The 23,139-nt window shown below is 39.4% G+C and overlaps 1 protein-coding gene across 2 annotated transcripts in view; it reads right to left on the bottom strand.

The window, feature by feature from the left end:
* The window catches only part of plxnd1 (plexin D1), a 216,134-nt gene that overhangs the window by 27,312 nt on the left and 165,683 nt on the right, over positions 1-23,139 (bottom strand). For both annotated transcript variants that reach the window (XM_028824793.2, XM_028824794.2), the window contains exons 20-28: positions 20,812-20,926; positions 17,619-17,726; positions 17,236-17,348; positions 15,892-15,996; positions 10,528-10,658; positions 4,126-4,324; positions 3,047-3,193; positions 2,806-2,962; positions 2,105-2,208 (exon numbers count right to left, since the gene is read on the bottom strand). In XM_028824793.2, the coding sequence (XP_028680626.2) occupies positions 2,105-2,208; positions 2,806-2,962; positions 3,047-3,193; positions 4,126-4,324; positions 10,528-10,658; positions 15,892-15,996; positions 17,236-17,348; positions 17,619-17,726; positions 20,812-20,926 (1,179 nt within the window). The remainder of the gene's footprint in view (positions 1-2,104; positions 2,209-2,805; positions 2,963-3,046; positions 3,194-4,125; positions 4,325-10,527; positions 10,659-15,891; positions 15,997-17,235; positions 17,349-17,618; positions 17,727-20,811; positions 20,927-23,139) is intronic.

The raw sequence follows: 23,139 nt of genomic DNA, 5'->3' as shown, positions 1-23,139 counted from the left end.
GCTGCAGATGTTCCATTAAATGGTTGTGGCGAGTGCCCTCTTATACGCGGTGGTGTGCTGGGGAGGCAGCATTAAGAAGAAGGACGCTTCATGCCTGGACAAACTGGTGAGGAAGGCAGGCTCTATTGTAGGAATGGAGCTAGACAGTTTGACATCTGTAGCAGAGCGATGGGCGCTGAGCAGGCTACTATCAATTATGGAGAATCCACTGCATTCACTGAACAGGATCATCTCCAGAATGAGGAGCAGCTTCAGTGACAGACTGCTGTCACTGTCCTGCTCCACTGACAGACTGAGGAAATCGTTCCTCCCCAAAACTATGCGACTCTTCAATTCCACCCAAGGGTGGCGGGGGTAAACATTAACATTATTCAAAGTTATTGTCTATTTTTACCTGCATTTTTATTACTCTTTAATTTAATATTGTTTTTTGTATCAGTAAGCTGCTCCTGGAGTATGTGAATTTCCCCTTGGGAGTAGTAAAGTATCTATCTATCTATCTATCTATCTATCTATCTATCTATCTATCTATCTATCTATCTATCTATCTATCTATCTAGTACATAATAAACTGAATGTACAGTATATGATACTATACAAGGTACTGATTAATTTTTAAATACAGTGTCATTAATATGTTTTAATATATTGTACTTTTATGATATTTGTGTCTTTGCACTGTTGTAGTGCTGATGGCTCGCAGTCAGCAGACCAGGGTTCCTCCCTGTGTGGATTCTGCATGTCCTCCATGGGAGTGCATGGCTTTCCTCTGGCTACTTAAGTTTCTTCCCATAGTCTAAAGACATGCAGGTTAGGTGAATCAGAGACACTGTCTGCGTTGTGTGTGTGTGTGTGGGTGTTCACCCTGTCATAGACTGGCGCCCTGTCCAGGTTTTGTTTCCGCTTTGTGCCCTATGCTGGCTGGGTTAGGCTCCAGCCTTCACCATGACTCTGGTCTGCATTAAGCAGGTTAGAAAATGAAACATCGCAAGCAATTATAAGCTCATTTCATGATACTGTTATATAAGTACTTAGCATTTTTATTATATTATACCTTTAGTAAATTCAAAATAAATATAATTTATCTACATTTTGTAATTAGATTGTATGACTGGGGTCTCCTGGGAAGCAACTTGAGTGCAAAAGACATACAATGCCTGAACCAACTTATCAGGAAAGCCTGCCATCACAGGACTGACCCTGGATACAGTATAGAGAAGACGATAAGAGAAAAATTGATGCTACTACCAAGCGACTCAATGCTTCCTCCCGACCTCCCAGACCAAATGCTTAAAACTCTTAATTAGCTATTTCTGCACAAACATACCTTATTTATTTATTTTTTGATCTATCTGTCGATTGATTGTATTATTTGTCCTGTGCGTTTGTATCTTGATTTTTTTTTTCTGTTTCTTCTGCGGGCGCAGTGGGTAGCACTGCTGCCTGTCAGTTGGGAGACCTGGGGACCTGGGTTCGCTTCCCAGGTCCTCCCTGCGTGGAGTTTGCATGTTCTCCCCGTGTCTGCGTGGGTTTCCTCCGGGTGCTCCGGTTTCCTCCCACAGTCCAAAGACATGCAGGTTAGGTGGATTGGCGATTCTAAATTGGCCTTGGTGTATGGGTGTGTTTGTGTGTGTCCTGCGGTGGGTTGGCACCCTGCCCGGGATTGGTTCCTGCCTTGTGCCCTGTGTTAGCTGGGATTGGCTCCAGCAGACCCCCGTGACCCTGTGTTCGGATTCAGCGGGTTGGAAAATGGATGGATGGATGTTTCTGCTGCTGTAAGCATCTAAATTTCAACCCAGGATTAATAAAGTTTATAATATCTACTCTAATTACAGCATAACAGCTGCTCCAGCACTTTACCCTGGAATAACTGAATTTAAGATACATATTTAATTATTTAATTATAATACAAATGAAAGATTTTTTTTTTTTTTGCAATTTGCACAACTACTTGGGAACATCTACAATACATTCGTAGTTCATTAATTTTCATAAGTTTTTCGGCATCTTCATAACAAAAATAACTACTGCTGTACCTTGGCACACTATTTAAGACCAATCAATTTTTATGTGGATATGAACAAAAAAAGTTTAACTTTCTCACCTTGTAATGAGAAACTGCATTGAGTTTCTTTTTCCCATCTTCCATTACTGAGGTGTCATCCAGGTCACGAAGAATACGGCTATCATTGCTAGAAGCAAACCATTCTGAAATTGGGATTTGAAAATCCAAAAGGTCATTATTTACTCTCCAGATACTTCATGAGTGACATGTTCAAAACACGGTACAAAATAAAGCAAGCCCTCCAGCTGCTGAACTCAAGTCACAGTTGGTCAAAGAGACGGGTGAGCTCTCCATTAACGGTGGAGCTACTGTGTATACTGAGTGTGCTGAAATGTATGCCACTGTTTTGTGAAAAGAGGAGTGCCATATAGTCAAATAGTTTATAATAAAAAAAGACTACAAAAAATGAGGCATCTCCTAATATAGAAATAAATTCATGCATTTGTAGTCGTATTTCTGTGTGTCTATGTAAGACTTCATTATAAACTCTCATCTTTTCATGTGGCAGTTTAGTGGAAGGATGAAAGAAGTCAGGAAGACCACACCAGTTTCACATTGCGTGACTACTGCCTGCTGGTCAGCTGAGGGGGTATCTGGGCCTCAGTCAGGACTGGGAGTAACGGGCTTTGGTACATCCTTTAGCCTATGTGCTTCAGAGAGGTCTTCTCTATCACAAATAATTTCTGATCCCATCACTCACTTCTCCACCTCACAAAGCACTAAGTCCAGGCGATACTCACCTAAGTCTACGTCTTCCACCCTCGGCCACTGGGAAAAGGGAAGGTTCTTATAAAAAGCTTCTAAAATTTTCTCTTTGACCTGAGAGACAGTGTCTGTATTCATGACCCGCACTGTGAGAGAATCCATACCACAGCCTTGGAATGACACATTGATATTCTGAAAGAATTAAACAGATTTATTTATATGTAAATATGTTGATTTTGAACTTTCTGCAGTATTTTTACTAAAAGCAACCCTTACCAATGGTTTGGCTTCAATGTTTTCTCGCAAAAGCCATTCCTCATTGAGGGTATACCTGGCTTTGCCTGTGATGGCATCAATAGATCCCTTATTAATCTGTTGCTTTATGGCACACAATAGCAGAAAAAAAGGTTCTCCAACTGTTTCCTACAAAAATAAATGAAAAGAATGCATATCAATGACAAATTTCTGCTTTACCTATATATGGTGCAACACACATTCACGAAATAGTTCAGGAGAAACAAACTCTCTTCACTAGCATCCCATACATCATTGCATCTCCTGGATATAAAATACTTTTTTTTACAAGTTAACTGTGGACCATTTCTACCGCACATATGATAAAATCTTTCTATATATGTGTCAAAAGATTTCAGAATCTAATTCTTCTTAAAGCCATGCATGATTAAAAAATAATAGACCACATTCTCACTGAAAATTTGGACACACGTCCTTTTCATTTATGAAATAAGTATCTCTGGGAATTGAGTCCTCAGCTATTGAACTGAACTACTGTCTGTTCTCATTCATTCATTCTTTAAAAGACTACTGCAGATTCCTAAACAAATTATAGCCCAAGAACAATAGTGAATTTGAGCTAAAAAAAATAGCCCAATGCCTGAAAGGAGACAAAATGAAACAACGAAAGTGGGATGCTGGTGTCAGAATGAGGGAGTTAGGCACATACCATTGAAGCCTGAGGGGTGGGGTCCCCTCTGAGATATTTCAGAGTGATAGAATGGGTATATACCATCACACAAAATCCCTATTGGAGATTTTACAACAGTAAAAACATACACAAGTGCAAATAACAGGGAAAATGCCATCAGATGGATAAAAAACATTGTAAAAATTCAGTGGAGGAGTGTTGGAAAATAGCCCAAAATTCTACATTGTTTTTAAAAAGTGGACCAGAAAAATGAAACCCGTGAAAGCTGTTTTCTTCCCCACGGACGACAATCAAAAATTGCCCGACTGGGTGAGAAAACCGCAGACCTGGCAACCTTGGGTTACTGGCACATAAGAACAAGAGCAGAACACAACAAGGTTATTGTTTGTGTGGATGTCAGAAGGGTCACCTTGAGGTAGCTATACATGCAGATAGACATCCAGTTGGTCAGCATCTTCTCAACAACCGACTCAGTCCTCCGTAGCATGAGTTTGGGATTTTTGGAAGCAGAGGCATCTATAAGATCAATCAGCAAGTCTTTCATAATACTGGTGAAATACTCCAGCTTCCCATGAAGAGCAATGGTCAGCAAAGATGCAAGATTACACCTGGGGTTAAGACAAGAACACATTTTAAGGACAGAGAAGATCGTTGGAATTTCAGTGAAGCAGTACATCTGGCTGTTTTAATTGCATTATTTTTCTATCAGATCAAAGGCTACATTTTCAGAAAGATCCTTCACCTCAGAAACTTTGAGTGCTTGTCATATTGGGAGCCAATTAAAATGTCATTCACTGTGGAAAGTGTGTAAACATTTTGTTTTTCCTGTCTTAAAGAAGTAACCCAAGGTTCTCTATGTACAATAATCCATATAATGAATGCATATACATAAAGGATATATTTTAAAATAAAATATGTTTATTCCACAAGAAAAACTTTGACACCTGGGCACAGTGGGAAGTCAACCTTTTGATTCAACAAGTGATGGGACATCCATTAATAGCTATGACAACAAACCTTTCTTGTAGCTGCTAATCAGATCGTCCCATCTGCCCATTGTTCCTCACAAGTCTGCTTTAATTGTACTGTACACATGTGCTGGAGTGAATGTCACACATGAACAGCCGGTTTCAGGCCATGCTATAATAATATATTGGATTGAGAGTTGGACTCGGCTTTTTCAAAAAGAACTCTTTAGCATCAAAAACTCGAGGATAGGGGACCTGATGTTCTTCACTAAAATATTTGAAGTTATAGCTTATTGAAAGATGACAACCCAATACTGACACTTTCATTATAAATGTTGGGTTTTTGCCAAATATGTAGTTTTTACCTTTTATGCTTGACCAAAAGCAATCAGTCTGATCAAGTTTAGATTAATGTAGCCAAGGAATGGAACATTCAGATCAGCCAAATAGTGTTTTGTAAACTAAGTATGAACAGAAAATGTATTTTTTCAGAAAAAAAATTCTCCTGGCTACCCTCCATGAATGTTGTTGTTATTCAGTCTGGTGTATTAATGAGGTTTGCACATGACATCAACAAAAATCTAGATATTCTTGCATGTGGTCATGGGTTCTCTTAGACATGCTGAATGAGTTTGCTGTTCGTTTAGAGTAATTGTGAAGGACATCCATATCTAATTAGAAGTGCTATGGTGGTACATCTTCTCCATTTGGGGGCTATTTATTTTAAATTAGACTGATGAGTTCCACAAGTTTTTTATGGCTTTATTACCCCATACAGTAGGATGGATGACGATATATGAGGTCTTTTCAGATCAAAGTGTGTTGTATGATATTAACTTATTTGTGTAAGACATATAGTATTTCTCCTAATGTATATTGTCAGACATGTGCATCGGTGGATCACTTTCCAGGCTCATCTGAGTTATGTACTACCACCCCTGGTCAAGAGGGAGCCACTGTGACCACCTAATGGAGATGCCACTCTGTAAAAAGAGCCCATCACAGGACGGAGCTCCTATCAAGTGACTGAACAAGGCGTCCCAAGCCTAAGGACTACTAATGACTTTCCGAATTCTGGAAGCTTTTTGTGTTCTTTTCTTGCACCACTGAGCGTGTGTTTTGTTTGTTATTTTCTTTTGAATAAATGTGGATGACCGGGTTGGTGCCCCGACATTTCTTCTATGAATCTATATATAGAGACTCTGCATTATCTATCCACCTTAATAAAAGATACATTTCTGTGCGTCTGCATGTGTGTCCGTCTGGTTGCCATATCTCCGTCAGTTCAAAAAATGGTGCATCGTCAACATTTTCAATAATAAAATGTGTCATTTTATTTGTCATTTCAAATTTAATTCCAAATTTTAGTAATAAGTAATACATTTTAAATAATTAGTAATAATAATAATTTTAGTAAGAAATTTGAAATTCAAATTTTATTTATAAATAGTGTCATTTTATTTGTCATTCCATTGTGTAATTGCATTTGTCGTTCCAACAGGTGGCACATCACAAACATTAACACTGCTTTTAGGAATCTCATACCAAATGGCGTATAACAGAGGCATATGCATTACATGGTTCACATTAACACTAATGTCTGAGTTTATTATTTAGATTTCAACCCATCTTAGATGGGTAGCACAGATAGTTACTTGTATATCTATGTTACATCGTGTTACGTTGTCTTTCTTTTCTTTGACATTTTGTAAAGCACTTTGAGCTACAATCTGTGTATGAAAATGTGCTATAGAACTTAACACTTGTTGTTGTTATTTTTCCCTTCAGCCATTTATTTCTGGACCCTGTGAAGGACAGCCGGGTCCCATGCCCGGCAGAGACGCCCCTGCTGCAGCTGTTCTGGGGGAGCCACCATGGGAAGCTCAATACCTCCCCCAGGACACTTGGTGGCAGCCTCCCTGGTGGACGATGATTCCCCAACCTGGCGCATGGCTCCATGGGACATGGAGTCCTCCACAGTCTGGTGGGGGGCTCGGATGGCCGCCAGGGGGAGCTGCATGGACTTTGCAGCCCAGCTGGTCAATTCCTTAGCCCCACCCGGAAATGCAATTAGGCCCAGGTGATCAAGCACCTGGAATGCTTCCGGGTGAGGTATAAAAAAGGCCAGCCACCACCACTCAGGAGAGCCAGAGTCGGGAGGAGGAGGACTAAGCCTGAGGAGTGGTCATGATAGAAGGACTCTTGTGGTATTTGTGAGTGTTTTTGGGACTGTGTTGGGACTGTGGGACACGGGGAAGGCGTGCCCCATGGCTGAAGAAAAATAAAAAAGTATTTTATTTAAGTACGTGCCTCTGCCTCAGTCTGTGCCAGGTCGGGCGCTATATAGCGCCTTTCACAACCCACATATTCCTATTTTAATTCATTGTTGGTGGGGTGGATGGGTGTGCCTGTTTGTAACCCAGGGAGCAGGGAGCGACCCAGGGTGGGGTGTCACCCATTACAGGACACACTCGCATACATGAGTACACGAACATAGGACAAATTCACTGACCAACATGTTAAGTGTAATGCTAATAAAAAAATTGTTCTTTTACAGTATGCTAAATATGATCCGTGATATTTACTGTGTTTTTTATTTTAGTGCATTCCAGCATTAGCTTGTTCACCAATATAAAAAGAACTTTAGAGGTCAAAGTACCTTTTATGAACATGTTTTCACAATAAAACATCACGGATGTGTTTAGGGGCTTAAACTTGAATATGTAGAGAAAATCCATGCAGACACACAGAGAACAAGTAAACTCCACACATACACTCGGCCTGGCACTCAGATTCAGTCCCTAGATGTGTGAGGACTGGTGACACTTTATGACTGTTCTACCTAAAAATCAAGACTATTTCTACTGAAATGTTTTATATATATATATACTGCATATATATATATATATATATATATATATATATATATATATATATATATATATATATATATATATATATATAAATACTGTATATCATATATATATATATATATATATAAATACTGGATATCATATATATATATATATATATAAATACTGGATATCTTATATATATATATATATATATATATATATATATATATATATATATATATATATTAAGTAGTCTACACGTGGAAGTGTGTCTGTCTGTCTGTCTGTACGGCCCGGAAGTGAGAAGTGACGTCGGGTTAAGGGCTCCACCTCTAAGGATACAAAAGCAAGGCCAGCGTGTTGGCAAAATGAAACCTCCAAAAGAAAGAGTCACTCACTTAGCTGCTAATTCAGAAGCAAGATGAGCACATTGGCAAAATGAAACCTCCAAAGAAAGACAAAGTTGCTTAGCCGCTAATGCACAAACAATGCAAGCGCATTGGCAAAATGAAACCTCCTAGGAGAGAGACGCCCAGAGTAGTTCCTTTCAATTACCTGACATCTCTACATTTACATTTTTTTTCTGACGATTTCAATAGTTTCTAGGACCCTGGGCTTTTTACAGCACTGGCTTACACAGCTAGTATATACAGTATATATATTCTTTCTAAGGTCATTTAAACTGATTTCTCTTGGTCACTATTAACTATTAGACAGGTCTTCTATTCTAATGCTATAATAATTTATTACCATTTACTGTCCAAAGACAGCCTTACTGGATTATCCTTTCATTCTCATCTGCTCTTAAATGTAGTTATTTTAATGTTGATTTTGCTTCTTCTTACTTCATTTGGAAAGAAGAGTAGCTGCTCACTGTAAACATCCCAAACCATAAGGCTGCTAAAAGTCATGTTGTAATCAATGGACAGATTTCTGTTCTTGTATATCAGCCAAGCCAATTGCTTGCTGTTTGGGTTTCTTCATTACTAAAGGAAGCTTGTGGCCTAGTGGCTAAGACACGGAAAACCACAAAGTTCTAGTCAATCTCTAATAGTGACTCATAGAGAGACCCTGAGCAGGAGTTTCACCCGGCCAGTGATCTAAATAAAAAAGGAGAGGAACAATCTACTATTTAGTACAATGCTAAGACGGCGATTCTTAACCTTTTTTGAGTCACAGACCCTTTTAAGAATCTGATGAAAGCTATGGACCCCTCCCTTCCCCAGAAACACACAACTTTGCATGCAACGAATGTAATGTAATTTATTTATCGAGATTTGATTGTCTCATATATATATATATATATATATATATATATATATATATATATATATATATATATATATATATATATATATATATATATATATATACAGTATATGACATACACAAAGTATTATTAAACTTTTAAATAGAACAATCTAAAAAAAAATTCCTTTTTTATGCAAAAAGTAATGGCCACTCATTATAATTATGAAATACAATCCTCTTATGCAAATTAAAACAGATCTACTAGTACTACTACTATATATAATCTGAATCAACAGTACCGGGCTGTATAGTGAATATAAATGTTAATTTTTATCTGACCCTCACGGACCCCCTGAAACCCATCCATGGACCGCCTGGGGGTCCACAGACCTCAGGTTAAGAACCCCTACACTAAGGTCTGTGTGCCCTGTTCCTCTGAGCAATCCGATTTGTCAGTTTGTCTTCGATGTGACCGGTGAGTTTGTCTTTTCTGATGTGACAAAAGATGATGTGAGAATGTGAGACGCACAAAGAGGAATAAAGGCGCATGAAGCACGCGGAGAGAGTCGGCTTTAAAGACAGCAAGTATAAAACCTAACAGAAGATGAGAAAGGTGCCTTGAAAATAACAACAGATTCTGAAAAGCTGGCTTTATGGAAACTCACTCAATAGACAGAGCACCGCTGAGGAAGCATTCATACACATAAATACAGGGGAGAGGCGCTGTGAGTACACATAGGCCGTGAGATAGCAAATATTTTTTAATTATTCCATTATCTGTCTTTGACAGGTGCCGTGGGTAGTTACAATATAAATTTTCATCAGTGAAATAAATCCCTTTGCATGTACATATAGTTAATTTCAATAAATGTAGGTTTTAGGAATGAAATTGCAATAGAACATTTTTGGATACTGTATCTCTTTTTTTCTGTGCATTTGAATAAGTTATGATATTACTAGATTGAAATTTTAGAATTCAAGATTAAATTGACAAGGATAATATCTATTTTTTAAATCCATACTAATACTTTATGTGTAAAGAAGGAAAAACTGTTTACAAAGACTGCAAGAGCTGTCCTGAAATAGACAAGCTGGGAATCGAAACAGCGCTGCAGCATGTTGAGCTGCTATGACTCCGACCCCATCTGTTTGATACTTCACTGCTTATATTTATCTGGCGTTTCAACTCATAATGTTCTTAAAGTTGGTTCTCTAATGCATGTAGTGATCCTGGTTGATGTATTTAATTTTATAATGTGGAAAGCAATTAACGCTTTTTAAAGTGTTTGGTACTGTATATTTTACATATACACAATAATGTCTTCAGTATTCTAACGCAGTATTTTGAACTTACGACTTCATTTACCACTGTTGTAGCTATCATCGTGCTTTTCAGAATGGGTTTGAATTTTTTGCTCATTGAGTTATGAGTAATATACTAGAAACACCCGTTCTTTCATTCAGAAATGTCTATTTTGACTTATGTGAAACGTAAGGACAACCAAGTCAACCCTGACAACAGTCATCGCGAATCTCATAATGGCCACAAGAGATGAAGAGATAGCAACACCCAGGACAGCATGTCAATCTTTCAAAGCTAAAACTCAGAGTCTTACGTATTGCTTTTCATCTTAATGACAGAAGACGTACTCCCACCAACCTCAAGTAACAATGAGGGGGCAATGTTATTCAATTAGTGGTCCGTCACCAAAAGTACAAAATGTATTTTTTCATTACCTGTCCCGGACAGCAAAGTCCTTTTGTTGTTCCAGAGCATGGACAAACGTAATAAGAAAGTGTTTGTTGTTCAACAGTGTGGAGAATAACGTAATTCCTTCTTCCATGTTGGGCTTGACTTGATTACAAGACTGTGTAGAAAAAAGGAACACTGCTTAACTACCCAGGTGAGAAGAAATTGTATGATTAAACTACAAAGAGATGCTCTTCAGTTTATTTAATAGCCACCCATTTTTCAAACCTGTTATTTATAAGTTGATCCCTAAATTGACAGAACTGCCAACCACATCTGAACAGGGTGCCGACAGAGCCCAATTATGATACAAGGTCCACTACCTTCATTCATAAAACTGTCTTTCAATATTAAATGAGTGAAGAATATTCATTGAGTTCAAGATACAACAGAGATTATTATAAGCATTTAATTGAAATTCATTGGATGAACTAGAGAAATATTGACAGTCATTGGAGAAAAATAGCTTTGAAATTGATGCCCATTGGCTCAATAAAGGTGCCTTCAGGAAGTATACAAACCCCTTAACTTTTTTCACATTTTGTTATATAGCAGCCTTTAATTTCTGTTTTTCCCTCATTCTCAATATCTCAGAATAACAAAGTGACCAGAGGATGTTAGAAATGTGTTAAACATAAAAAAAAACTGAAATCTCACAAAGACACAAGTATTCAGACCCTTTCCTCAGCGCTTAGCTGAAGCCCCTTTGGTAGCAATTCCAGTTGAAGTCATCTTGGGTCTGACAGAAGCTTCACACACCTGGATTTGGGGGTTTTCTGTCATTCTTCTCTGAAGATCATCTCATGCTCTGTCAGGCTGGAAGGAGAATGTCAATGGACAGCGATTTGCAGGTCTGTCCAGAGATGTTTAATTGGGCTGAAGTCAGGGCTTTAGCTGCACCACTCAAGAACATTCCCAGGGTTGTCTGTAAGGTACTTCTTTATTGTCTATGCTTTGTGTTTAGGGTCATTGTCCTTATGAAATGTGAATGTTCGGCCCAGTCTGAGGCCCAGAGCATTTTGGAGCAGGTTTTCATGAAGGATGTCTCCATGCTTTGTTCTGTGCAGACTTTGCTCAACCCTGGCTAGTCTTCCGGTCTCTGCCACAGCAAAAACAACTACCATGCTTCATTGTTGGAATGATATTCTGTAGGTCATGAGCTGTGCCTGTTTTTTCTCCAGAAGTAATGCTTAGAACTGAGGTCAAACAGTTCATTCATGGTTTCATTAGAGCAGAGGATCTTGTTTCTTACAGTCTGAGGAGGCCTTCAGGTGCCTTTTTGCAAACTCCAAGTGGGTTTTCATGCGTCGTCTGGCTACACTGTCATAAAGCCCGTATTACTGGAGTGTTGCACTTCTGGTTGTCCTTTAGGAAGTTTCTCCCATCTCCACACTGGTTTTCTAGAACTCAGCCAGTGAACATCAGGTTCTTGGTCACTTCTCCTTCCATGGCCCTTCGTCCACAATTGCACAGTTTGGCCTGGTTGTGTTGAGAGTTGTGTTTGTTTCAAACTTCTTTCATTTATGAATTATGGAGGCAACTAGGCTCTTGGGAACCTTCAACATTTTTAGAAATATTTTTGTAGCCTTCCCCATATCTGTGCTTCAACACAATCCTGTCTCTAAGCTGTGCAGGTAATTCATTTGACCTCATAGCTTGGTTTTGGCTCTGACACACTTTGGTAACTGTGGACCTTCTATAGAAAGGTGTGTGCCTTTCTTAATCTTGGCCAAATAACTGAATTGACAACAGATCAACTTTAAAACAAGGTTTTGAAACATCTAAGTGAAGATCAATAGAGTGGGAAGCACCCGAGTCAAAGTTCAAGTGTCATAGAAAAGGGTCTGAATACTCATCTCAATGTGATTATTTCAGTTTCATATTTGTAACACATTGGCAAAAACTTGTAAACTCCTGGTATTTTGAGTGTTGTTTGACGAGGGAAAAAAAATTAAGATTTTTGCAAAAAACTAACATAACACAATGTGTAGAACGTGAAGGGGTCTGAATTACACTTTCTGAAGGCACTGTAATGGAGCAATTCAATATATTCTAAAATTGTAAAAGAAAAACAGACAGTTCAGCAATGATTAATTTTACATTGTGCCATAATCAAGATCAAAAGTTACTTGTTCAAGGTTTACGAAGCAAGGACAGTGTGGAATTTGAAGCTGTGACCTTGTGTTTAAATTAATTATTTTGTTTTCCACTTATGTTCATTCTGACATGAACTTAAAGTAAAATGCTTTCCAGTCTGGTAAAACCTTGAATAAACAAATTCCCTTTGCTGTTTCAGACCGACAGTGCAGCTAGCTTTTACATTTGAACGTCAGGAGAAAAAAGGAAACCATAGGGACTCTAAGTGCAAAACATTCAAATTAAGTCGAGCAAACCAACAAAATAGAACCTTAATCCTTTCATTGCAAAACAAGTGAGAAAACCTCTGTTGTGTGCCCAACATTTAAGCCTTAATAACGACCATCCTTCATTCAGGATGTACTCCTTTCAGCATCATAAAAGTATGACAATCTCTTTCTTAGACTTCTAGAAGTCTGCACAGTTGATAGGAAACTACTAACTTTGTTGCAAACATTTACTCTAACAACTAAGGATTGTAATGGGATTCTATAGAGGGGTATGCTAAACCCAATTGTGGCCCGGCTATGTGACAGTAAGTAAATCCCCCAGTCTGCTTGTGCTCCAGAAATAACAATAAGTGCCTTTGTAAAATGCATTGTTCTCAAATTCCTTGAAGGAGTCTGCATTATAAAATACAATGTAAAAATTTGATACTGGCACATGAAAAGTTCACAATATGTGATTACTCTTTTCATAATATGGACAGGGTCTTAAATCAAGCCAGGAGCAGACCTCGCCACATCCACTCCAAGAGGGAACCCCATTAATGAAACCCGCATCCCTTTGGTCCCCCCATTCCCCCCTAACACTCTGTGTCTCCGCACAGGTCATCAATCAAAATGTCCCAAGTCTGCAGACTGATCCATCCACTGGAGTCGTGTTTCCTAATCCTCCCCTAACGTCAACCACCTAACCTACACAACCTAATCGTCTGCTGCTTATTTCACAGAGGAGTGCCACATAGGGACAGGCACTTTAAGGTGTCACAGGAGCCACTGTGTCACTTGCAATTATGTCACCAACAACTTAATAAGGTAAATTCCTTACTTAAAAATGGTCTTTATGCCAATATAAAAATCTTATTTACCATATTTTATTTGTAGGAAGTATCCAGCCACCTACATAGATGAAACAGGGAGTTGGCTAGCAGGCTGTTTTAGGAAGCACATCTGAGCTGTCAAGATCAAAGATCTCACACAGCCTATTGTAGGACACTTCACATCCCTTGATCATAGCCAGACTGAGCTCTCTGTTTGTGTTCTTTCACAGGGCTTCAAAGACACTTGTCAAGGAAAAACAAAAGAAGCTAAGCTCATTCTCAGCCTGGGACCACACATTTCTCCCGGTCATAGTGACTGACTAACTTTTTCATCTCTAATGGCAGCTTTTTCTCATCAACTCTCACCTTTTCTCCTTTCATCCACCCTGACTTTGTTCTCCCTCCTATATATCTTACCTGCTGTTTCCTTTTTGAGCAGCACACCTGATGAAGACTATACAGCCAAAACATTTTGTCTTTAACCTTATGTCCATTGAAGTGTGGAAATAACCTTTAACCCTTTATTTCCTATAGAGCAGGGGTCACCAAGTCCAGTCCTGGAGGACCACCGTGGCTGCAGGTTTTCATTCTATCCCTTTTTTTAATGAGTGCCCTGTTTGTGGTGCTAATCAACATCTTGTGAATTCATTTTAATTGAATTGCTTTTTTTAAGATTTGCTTCCCTGAATTTCTTCATCGTTCCTCTGAATTACTTCATTTCTTTCCTTAAATGACACCCGAACAGAAATGAAATGTGAAGTGAGGGAGCCAACAGAAGACCAACTAAGTCAGGGCCTCAAACTCCAACCAGCTGCTTAATGAGGTGGCAATGCTTGTCGTTAATTAAACCCGTTCTTTAATTTCGTGGCTTTCTTGCTGATCTTGTGGTGCATTAGCAGACATTTCCAAAATTGTTGATTTTCTCTTTTTTAAGAGCACTGTTCAAATGTTTTGGGGACCTGAGCAGATCAATATTCCTGAGACCTCCACCCTTTTTATTTTCAGATATTGCATGATGGACACCAGTTGTTTTGGCTTATGTTGTTTGGCTGCTAATTAAGGAAAAAGAAACAATTAAGGGGTCTGCGTCTTCAAGAACAAGTCAATTAAAATTAGTTCAAAAGTAGTTAATTAGCAGCAAAAACAGGTCACTCATTAAGAAAAGGGTTAGAATGAAAACCTGCAGCCATGGTGGTCCTCCAGGACCGGAGCTGGCGACCCCTGCTCTAGAAGTACATGCTGACATAGCTCTTCACTAACTTCATTACAAGATCAATTGACATGGAATCAAATCTTTCAGAGTTCATCATTTCATTGAATTTTAATACTTTACAGCAGGGGTATCGAACTCCGGTCCTGGAGGGCCGCAGTGGGTGCAGGTTTTCATTCTAACCATCTCCTTAATTAGTGATCAGTTTTTGCTACTAATTAACTTCTTTTGCCTTTGTTTTAATTGATGCGACTCAGACCCCTTAGTTTTTTCTTTGTCCTTAATTAGCAGCCAAACAATAATGAGACACAAAACAAGCAGCCACATGACCAGCTCCCCTGTGCCCATCACACAAAAGCTGAAAATAAAGAAGGGTGAAGGTCTCAGTAAAACAGAAAATCAACAGTTTTGGAAACGTCTGCTGTGGCAGAACGAGAGCAGCAACAAGCCATGGAATTAAATGACAGGTTCAATTAACAAGAATCAGCATCTCATTGAGAAACTGGTTGGAGTGAAATTGGTTGGAGTTTGAATCCCCAGTTTAATTGATAATCTGTTGGTTCGTTTCACGTCTAATTTCTGTTTGGCTGTCATTTAATGAAGAATCAATTCAGGGGACTGAATCCTTAAAACAGGGCTAAAGAAAAGAAGTTAATTAGCAGTGAAAACTGGTCACTTATTATGAAAAAGGTTAGAATGAAAACCTGCAGCCACTGCGGCCCTCCAGGCCTGGAATTTGACACCTGTGCTTTACAGAATTCGTATATCTCACTCTACAGTATGTCAAAATGCATAATCAAATAAAAAATCTGGCCGTGGGTTTTCAGAACTCATTTATATCTATTGAAGGTCACATGAATTGTTTAAAGAAACACGACAAGATGATAAAATGTATAAAAATAACACAAGCAGCTGTGACATTATCATAATAATATGCCTCCCATATCCCCACATGCATCTCACCTTCCATTCCTGCAGAAGGGGGTGACTTTCCTCTGGCGTCATGATGGCATGGGTCTGGTTTTGGTGAATAGGCTGGACACAACTCCTCTCGTAATTGGAGCACATCTACCAAAGTGAAACAAGACAAGCAGATTTCAAAGAGCTGCAGATGCCAAGACATGGAGAGTTAGTGAGGGAGGCCGCTAATTGGATTTTTGCTGTTTCGTAAGTGACACAGCTCTGCCTGTTGCTTGTTCCCACTGCTTGTTTTGCAAAAGTCAGGGTTTCTACATCTGGGGGGAGGTAACTGGTTATGAGGGGACTCAATCAGATTTGAGGGCGGAGTGGTGGCTCTGAGGCTAGGGATCTGCCCTGGCAATCGGAAGGTTGCTGGTTCGAGTCCCAATAGGGACTCTGCTCTGATGGGCCCTTGAGCAAGACCATTAACCAGCAATTGCTGAGTGCTTTGAGAAAAGTGCTATATAAATGCAAAGAATTATTATTTAATTATTTTAGTTCTCTTTTTTTTTGCTAACACCACACAGGCTATACAAAACTATGCCACCCACGTTAGAAGGGACAGACTTCCTGACACCTCGGTCTTGTGCTCTAAATTTGATGACACCATCAAGTGAAAAAAAAAAAAAAGCAAAACAAAACAAAACAAAACAAAAGGATCTGACTCTTTCAAAACATCAAAAAGCCCGCTGCTTTACCCATGGGAGGTCTGTGGTTAGCAGTAAAAAAGGAAATGTTGCTTTTTTGTCTTCCTCTTATATTGAGTAAGAATATTGCTGCAGAAATTTGCATGGCTTTCTAGATGAGCGTCTCAGTATTCAATATTCATTCCCTGTTTCTGTTTCCTTTCTCAATGGGAATGCAAATGAACTCTGAGTGTCTGCGTTTGAACTGGGCTAGTGCACAAACCAAACTTTCATGATAACAACCGCGTTCTTCCACCGTGCATCAGGAAAGAGTTTTTGTGGTGAGAGGCGCTCTTTGATTGCTCTACTGGGAGACAGCCTATAAATGTAATTATTCTTTACATGTTAAGGTCGATGTTATGTTTAATGCCAGTAAGACAGGATAACATCCACTAAAGGGTGCATGTCCTTCACGAGTGCTACAGAAATAAGAATTTACACTTGGCCTCTCATTCAGACTCATTCATTTTTTGGGTCAAATGCACTTGACATACGTATGTCTGTGGATAGCAGGAGAAAACGTCACATTGGCAACAGTGAAGAACAGGCACCCAACATCATGTAAGGGCAACCACAGCTTGGAAATCAAATACCATAAGGGGATAATGCTAGGCCATGGCATTAAAACCATGGCATCCCAACTGGAGAAAGAAGCACTCACCTTGGGGAAGAATGTGCGGGTAACAAAATGCTTGTACTCCAGGAAAGGGATTCCCTGACTGCGATTTAGCTCTTTGGTGAGATCCGTCATGTCTGTCTGCAGCTCTGCAAAACCTAAAGAAGGTGCAGCAGCGAAGGATAAAATTCAAATACACATTTAGGAAACGAGTCCAAGTGGTCTGGACCAGTAAGCAGCAGGGTTGACGATCCCATTTATTATCAGTTAAAACCAGGAAAATGCAAATTTACCCGAGAATAAAAGTTCGTCCATAGTATCAACAAGGAACTATTTTAAACAATTTTTGGGCAATGTTTTCTTCATGCGTTAAGGATTGCATACGAAAAGTTTTTTTTCTTTTCTTTTTGTTTTGTTTTTATTTTTACCTTTGCGAATTTCCTCACGAATTTGAGATTCCATCTCCTCCATCTGAAGTAATGTTTTCTGCCAGTAGCGTTCTGCTCTGCGGCTTTTCGTGCAAAACACTGCCAAAGCTATCAAAGTTAAAAGGAAAGATTAAAATCGGAAGAATTAGTTGGTGATAGTATGGTTATGAAAACATATACAAGCTGGTTAAGAAATTTCTGGAAGCAAAATCCCCCTAAGCTTGCTGCAAGGAGGCACATTTCTAATATTTTATGGTAATATTTGTCTTCATATCTCACATTCAGCATCACAGATGATCTGAAGTAAAATTATTATCATTTGCGTGTTACTATTTAATATTCTCTTGTAATCAAGAAAACATGTGATTTCTGCTTTCTCACTTAAACGTCTACTAATTTCTGGCATGCTGAGTGTAAGAGAGCAGATGCCTGGCTTCTAGGAAGCATTTGTAATGTTCATAGCGAGTTTTACTTAGAAAATTAGTATTACAAACATTTATATTTATATATTTTGAAATGTTATAGGTTCCATGAGAATGACCAGAAAAACATAGAAAACAAAAATAAAATTATTACATTTACATGGTTGGAGTGGTGGCTCAGAGGCTAGGGATCTGCAGCAGCAATTGGAAGGTTGCTGTTTCGAATCCCGTAGACGCTAGAAGTGACTTTACCCCATTGGGCCCTGCAATTACTCCATCCTGGGTATGACGTTAATCTGCGAGCAGGTCCTCCAATTTACCTGGGTGGTTGGTGGCAGGATTGGCACTCCAGCCACCATACAAACAGGAAAAACAACTCACATTGTTCCAGTGAGGTGTCATCTCCTGCACTTGGGTCGCAATCCAGGTGGTTCATCATGTGGTGGGTGCAACAACGTGCTATCGGTTCATGCTCCCAAACTTTCATGTGGTTGTTACAGTATATTTTAAAGCTTGAAGTATATGTGCAGGAGTGGACATAAGCATACAGAAGGATGTACCCAGAAGCACTGGTCCAATTTGAAATACAGCTTTTGAGATTAACTTGACTAGGCAATGAATGCTCACTAAAAGGTCTGCATGTCCTTCGCTGGTTACAGCTATCAGTACCGGGCCACACATGAGGCTGGACATTAAAAGCAATAACAGGACAGGGACATATCACAGTGTGGACCTTTTAAAAGCATCCCGCTTCACCAGTGCTCAAAGCATATGGCTGCAATGAATATTGTTTTTTTTCAAAAGACCCCCATTAACATTTATTTCATATATGGACTATATAATCTTGTATAATTTAGCCAGATTACAATTGATTGAATTTACACTTATCATGAAAATGCACCTTCAGTGTTCGATCGTGTTTTATTTGTTGCAAAGAATAACACCATAGAAGTCAAATTTTTCTACCATCTTTGGATGTATAATGCACTCCACGGTTTGCCTGGTAACACCGTTGGACGTTTACGATAACTGTCATTGACAACTCATGTGACAGACTAGAGTTAGCTCAAGCAACATGGACTGTCATTGAATCATTTCCAGTTACGTGCCCAGTGAGTGAACAGAAGATGTTGTATTCTGAGACGCCATTGCCTTTGATAGGTGGCTGTGACCTTTGCTTGTTAAGTGTAACTTGACCATAAAACAATAATTTGAGTAGATCCTGTTATACAACCTTTTGTGATAGACCTTCTTGAATACTTATTTCCAACACAGCAATATTGGATCTTGCACAGCCATAGTTTCCTGGGAATTCCTACCGGATGTCAGCTCTCTTTCCTGTATACAACAAAGCCTGGATGGAATGTCAACTATAGTCTGCTCAGAAACCTCCATGAGCCATTTCCTCGATGTAGAAGAAGTAACTCTGTGCTTGGTTATTTTTGCCACATAATAATACTTGTCAACTGACTGACTCCATGCTGTAATGTGCTGCATCAGAAAACCATGGAGACTTTACATGTTAAGTTCACCACCACTTCTGGGGACATGTTTTTTTAATCAGACAGTGTATATGTTTTCTGCTCACTGGCTCTGAACATATCTGGTCAGGGATGATATCTATTACAGACTGTTTAATAATGAATTGTAGATATCAGAGTATAAGTCACTACCCTGTCTATTTGGTGAGAAAACCAAAAGGATCAACTCCATAATGAACAGTGTAGGCAGCCACTCTAATGAAAAGTGCATTTGTGGGTTTAAACGTGGACAAGATGATTAGTGAACATGGACAAGCAGCACAGAGTAGCAAGGACAAGTTTGTTTGATTTCTTCTGATCAAAGGTCTCACTTAACATCCTTCAGTGCTATATAAATGTAAAGAAGTATTATTATTATTATTAATTATTAATGATGGTTGTATTCGCTTCCATGAGGGTTCTATTGTTGGTATAGCAATCCTGCCGTATGACAAAAATATTTGAGTATTATTATGTGACAAAGGTTGATAACGCAGATCTTGCTGCTGTGCAGGAGATTAGTGATGAAAGCAGCCTTATATAACATTAACTTGATTTCCTTTTTGATCTCATGGTTCTTGAAAATCTGATAACCCAGTTTCCTGAAGGACGTGCCAGCTGAGCTGCCGTAGTGTTGATCTTTCTCTTCAAAGGCCTGATAACTTACGGTAGTTTCCTGAAAGATGTGAATTCTGAGCTAACGTACAGTATGTACACTTTGGACTCATTGCAATCCCCTGTTATCGTCATGATTGCTTAATGTCACATTTTTACACTGCATACTGCTCATTGTTGCCTACTGTTGCATATTTTTCCGGTACTATATGCTGTCTGCTACTACCTGAATAACATTTTCCATTTTTTTAATAAAGCCTTTTATTAATATGATGCTAACAGACCTGCAGTATAAAAAGAAGAATTTCAAGAAACTTGCTACAAATGAAAATCTGAATTATACACACTTGTTCCTCTAAGTGCGAGAGCATTGTTTTGCATGCAGGATGTAATCCGTATTTGCCCAACAAGATTTTCTTTCACTTTTTCTTGCCCTTTCTCATCTGTTCCACATATAATGTTTAAAAAACTGCACAACAATCTGAGCTCCATCCAGGCCCTAATGATTTATGATTGTTCACTGTCTGTCTAAGGTCATAATTATCGTCATTGGGAAAGGGAGCTACTGCACTGCTAGGAAGACATGTGCACCATAAAACGTGAAGGAGAAGAATAAGCAACTTTGTAGCTACTTACCTACTGAGCATGCTAGCAGAAGCACACCGCACACTACGATGGAGATGACGATTGCTGTCTCTATACCACCAAGGTGTACCGTCGCAATCGTCTGTTTCAACTTTCCAACCTGCACCTGAAGAACACAAAATGAAACCTCATTGAGGACCAACTGTCCAATTCCTGAACTGCAGGAGGGAGATCAAGTCAAGTGACTTTTTGACCCTTAAATAGAAAACCTGAAACTCAAATCTAGATCTACATTAGAAGAGCAAGCCTTTTTGTTGTCAAGGTCTTCATCTACGCAATCCAAATAACAACATCTACTTGCAGACAAAGAAGAAGGTTTAACCTACCCACAAGGTCTTAACTACAGGGAAATACGCATGTTCAAAGACTGTTTTAATCTTCAGCTGGTTGCAGTTTGTGAAAGAAAATCATAAATTCATAACTGCTTACACTCAAACATTTCCAGGGGCCTTTTCAACCTCATGAATACCCAACAACACATCCAGATACGATCAAAGGTTAAAAAGGCATTAGATGTTCTTATTTTCACTTTTAAATTGCCAGAAGATGCTCTCCCCATTTGCAGTTTTTGCGAATACAGTGTGTATCTTCCAACAACCTTTTACAATATTCAAAATGGATCATAATGCTGACAGCCTATTAATCATAAATTATTTTCTCAAGAATGTAGTGCAAATACTTGGCCATAATCGACAGTCTTTTTTACATTAATCCTATAATTTGACTGCGGTGCGTTGGCGCCCTGCCCAGGATTGGTTCCTGCCTTGTGCCCTGTCCTGGCTGGGATTGGCTCCAACAGACCCTGTGTTAGGATTCAGTGGGTTGGAAAATGGATGGATGGATGGATACTAAAATTTGATGCTAGAACTCACAACTCAAGTTACTGGTATTAGGCACATCACCCCCTGGACAGACCTTGTGCATGGCATCTGCAGTTTGTACAGTTATGTGGTTATTCCAGAAGTATATTTATAATGTTTTGTGAAGAGCAGTCATTGAGTTGCTTATGCTTCAGTTCGTTCTCATCTGGGCCTTTTCAGGTTGTGCATATCCTAACATATACTTGCGTCACAAGCAGAGGCTAGGAAAGTCCCTTACAGGGAGTCATTTTGTGGGGGCACGGGGGAAGGAATAGGAGGTAACACATTCTCTGCCCTGTTTCCCTCTTTCACCCTTAAAATGTCAGAGAACTCCCCAGAAGAGGGTCACAAGCATCACCTCAGTCCCTCTCCAGATGCTGCCCTTCCAGCACCAGCCTTGAAATCTGAACATCATGTGATAAGATACAACTCTGGTGGCATTGAACATACTTTTTTTTCTTTCTCTTTTCATCCATTTTCCCACATTCCTTAAAAGTGGTAGTCAGTGGGGTTTGCCATTTGGGACTCCAAACCTTTGTGTGAGTGTTGTTATTTTATGTTTTATGTTTTGTTCTTTTTAAAATTTACTTTAAGGATTTCATTACAAAGAATAACTTACAAAACAGTAACATGTAAAGTATTTCATTTTATTCAAACCAGGTAAGATACCGCCTTCCTCTATTTATCTAGAGAGCAGAGAATGAAAAGTTTCAAATCCAGAATAGCTCAGAAATACAGAACTATCCAAAAAGTTACTAATATTTCATCCTGTTTAATTAATTGAGAAAAACACTGAAGAATAAATAATTTGAGCTGTTCCTCATAAAGTGGAATTCATTCTTTAAATCCATCCATTTTCCAACCCGCTGAATCCGAACACAGGGTCACGGGGGTCTCCTGGAGCCAATCCCAGCCAACACAGGGCACAAGGCAGGAACAAATCCCGGGCAGGGTGCCAACCCACCGCAGGACACACACAAACACACCCACACACCAAGCACACACCAAGGCCAATTTAGAATCACCAATCCACCTAACCTGCATGTCTTGGGAGGAAACCGGAGCACCCGGAGGAAACCCACACAGACACGGGGAGAACATGCAAACTCCATGCAGGGAGGACCCGGGAAGCGAACCCAGGTCCCCAGGTCTCCCAACTGCGAGGCAGCAGCGCTACCCACTGCACCACCGTGCCGCCCCCCATTCTTTAAATTCTAGTTTAAAGTCACATATGTGGGTTAAGATTCTTCCACTTGAGCAGGAGAAGATAGTGAACTGTAAATTAGCACAATAGATTGTTCTGTGGTGGAACAGTGGGTAGCGCTGCTGCCTCGCAGTTTGGAGACCTGGGTTCGCTTCCCGGGTCCTCCCTACGTGGAGTTTGCATGTTCTCCCTGTGTCTGTATGGGTTTCCTCCCACAGTCCAAAGACATGCAGGTTAGGTGGATTGGCGATTCTA

This window comes from Erpetoichthys calabaricus, chromosome 18 (genome assembly GCF_900747795.2).
Source record: "Erpetoichthys calabaricus chromosome 18, fErpCal1.3, whole genome shotgun sequence".
NCBI lineage: Eukaryota > Metazoa > Chordata > Cladistia > Polypteriformes > Polypteridae > Erpetoichthys > Erpetoichthys calabaricus.
This window is presented reverse-complemented; position numbering and strand designations above follow the sequence as displayed.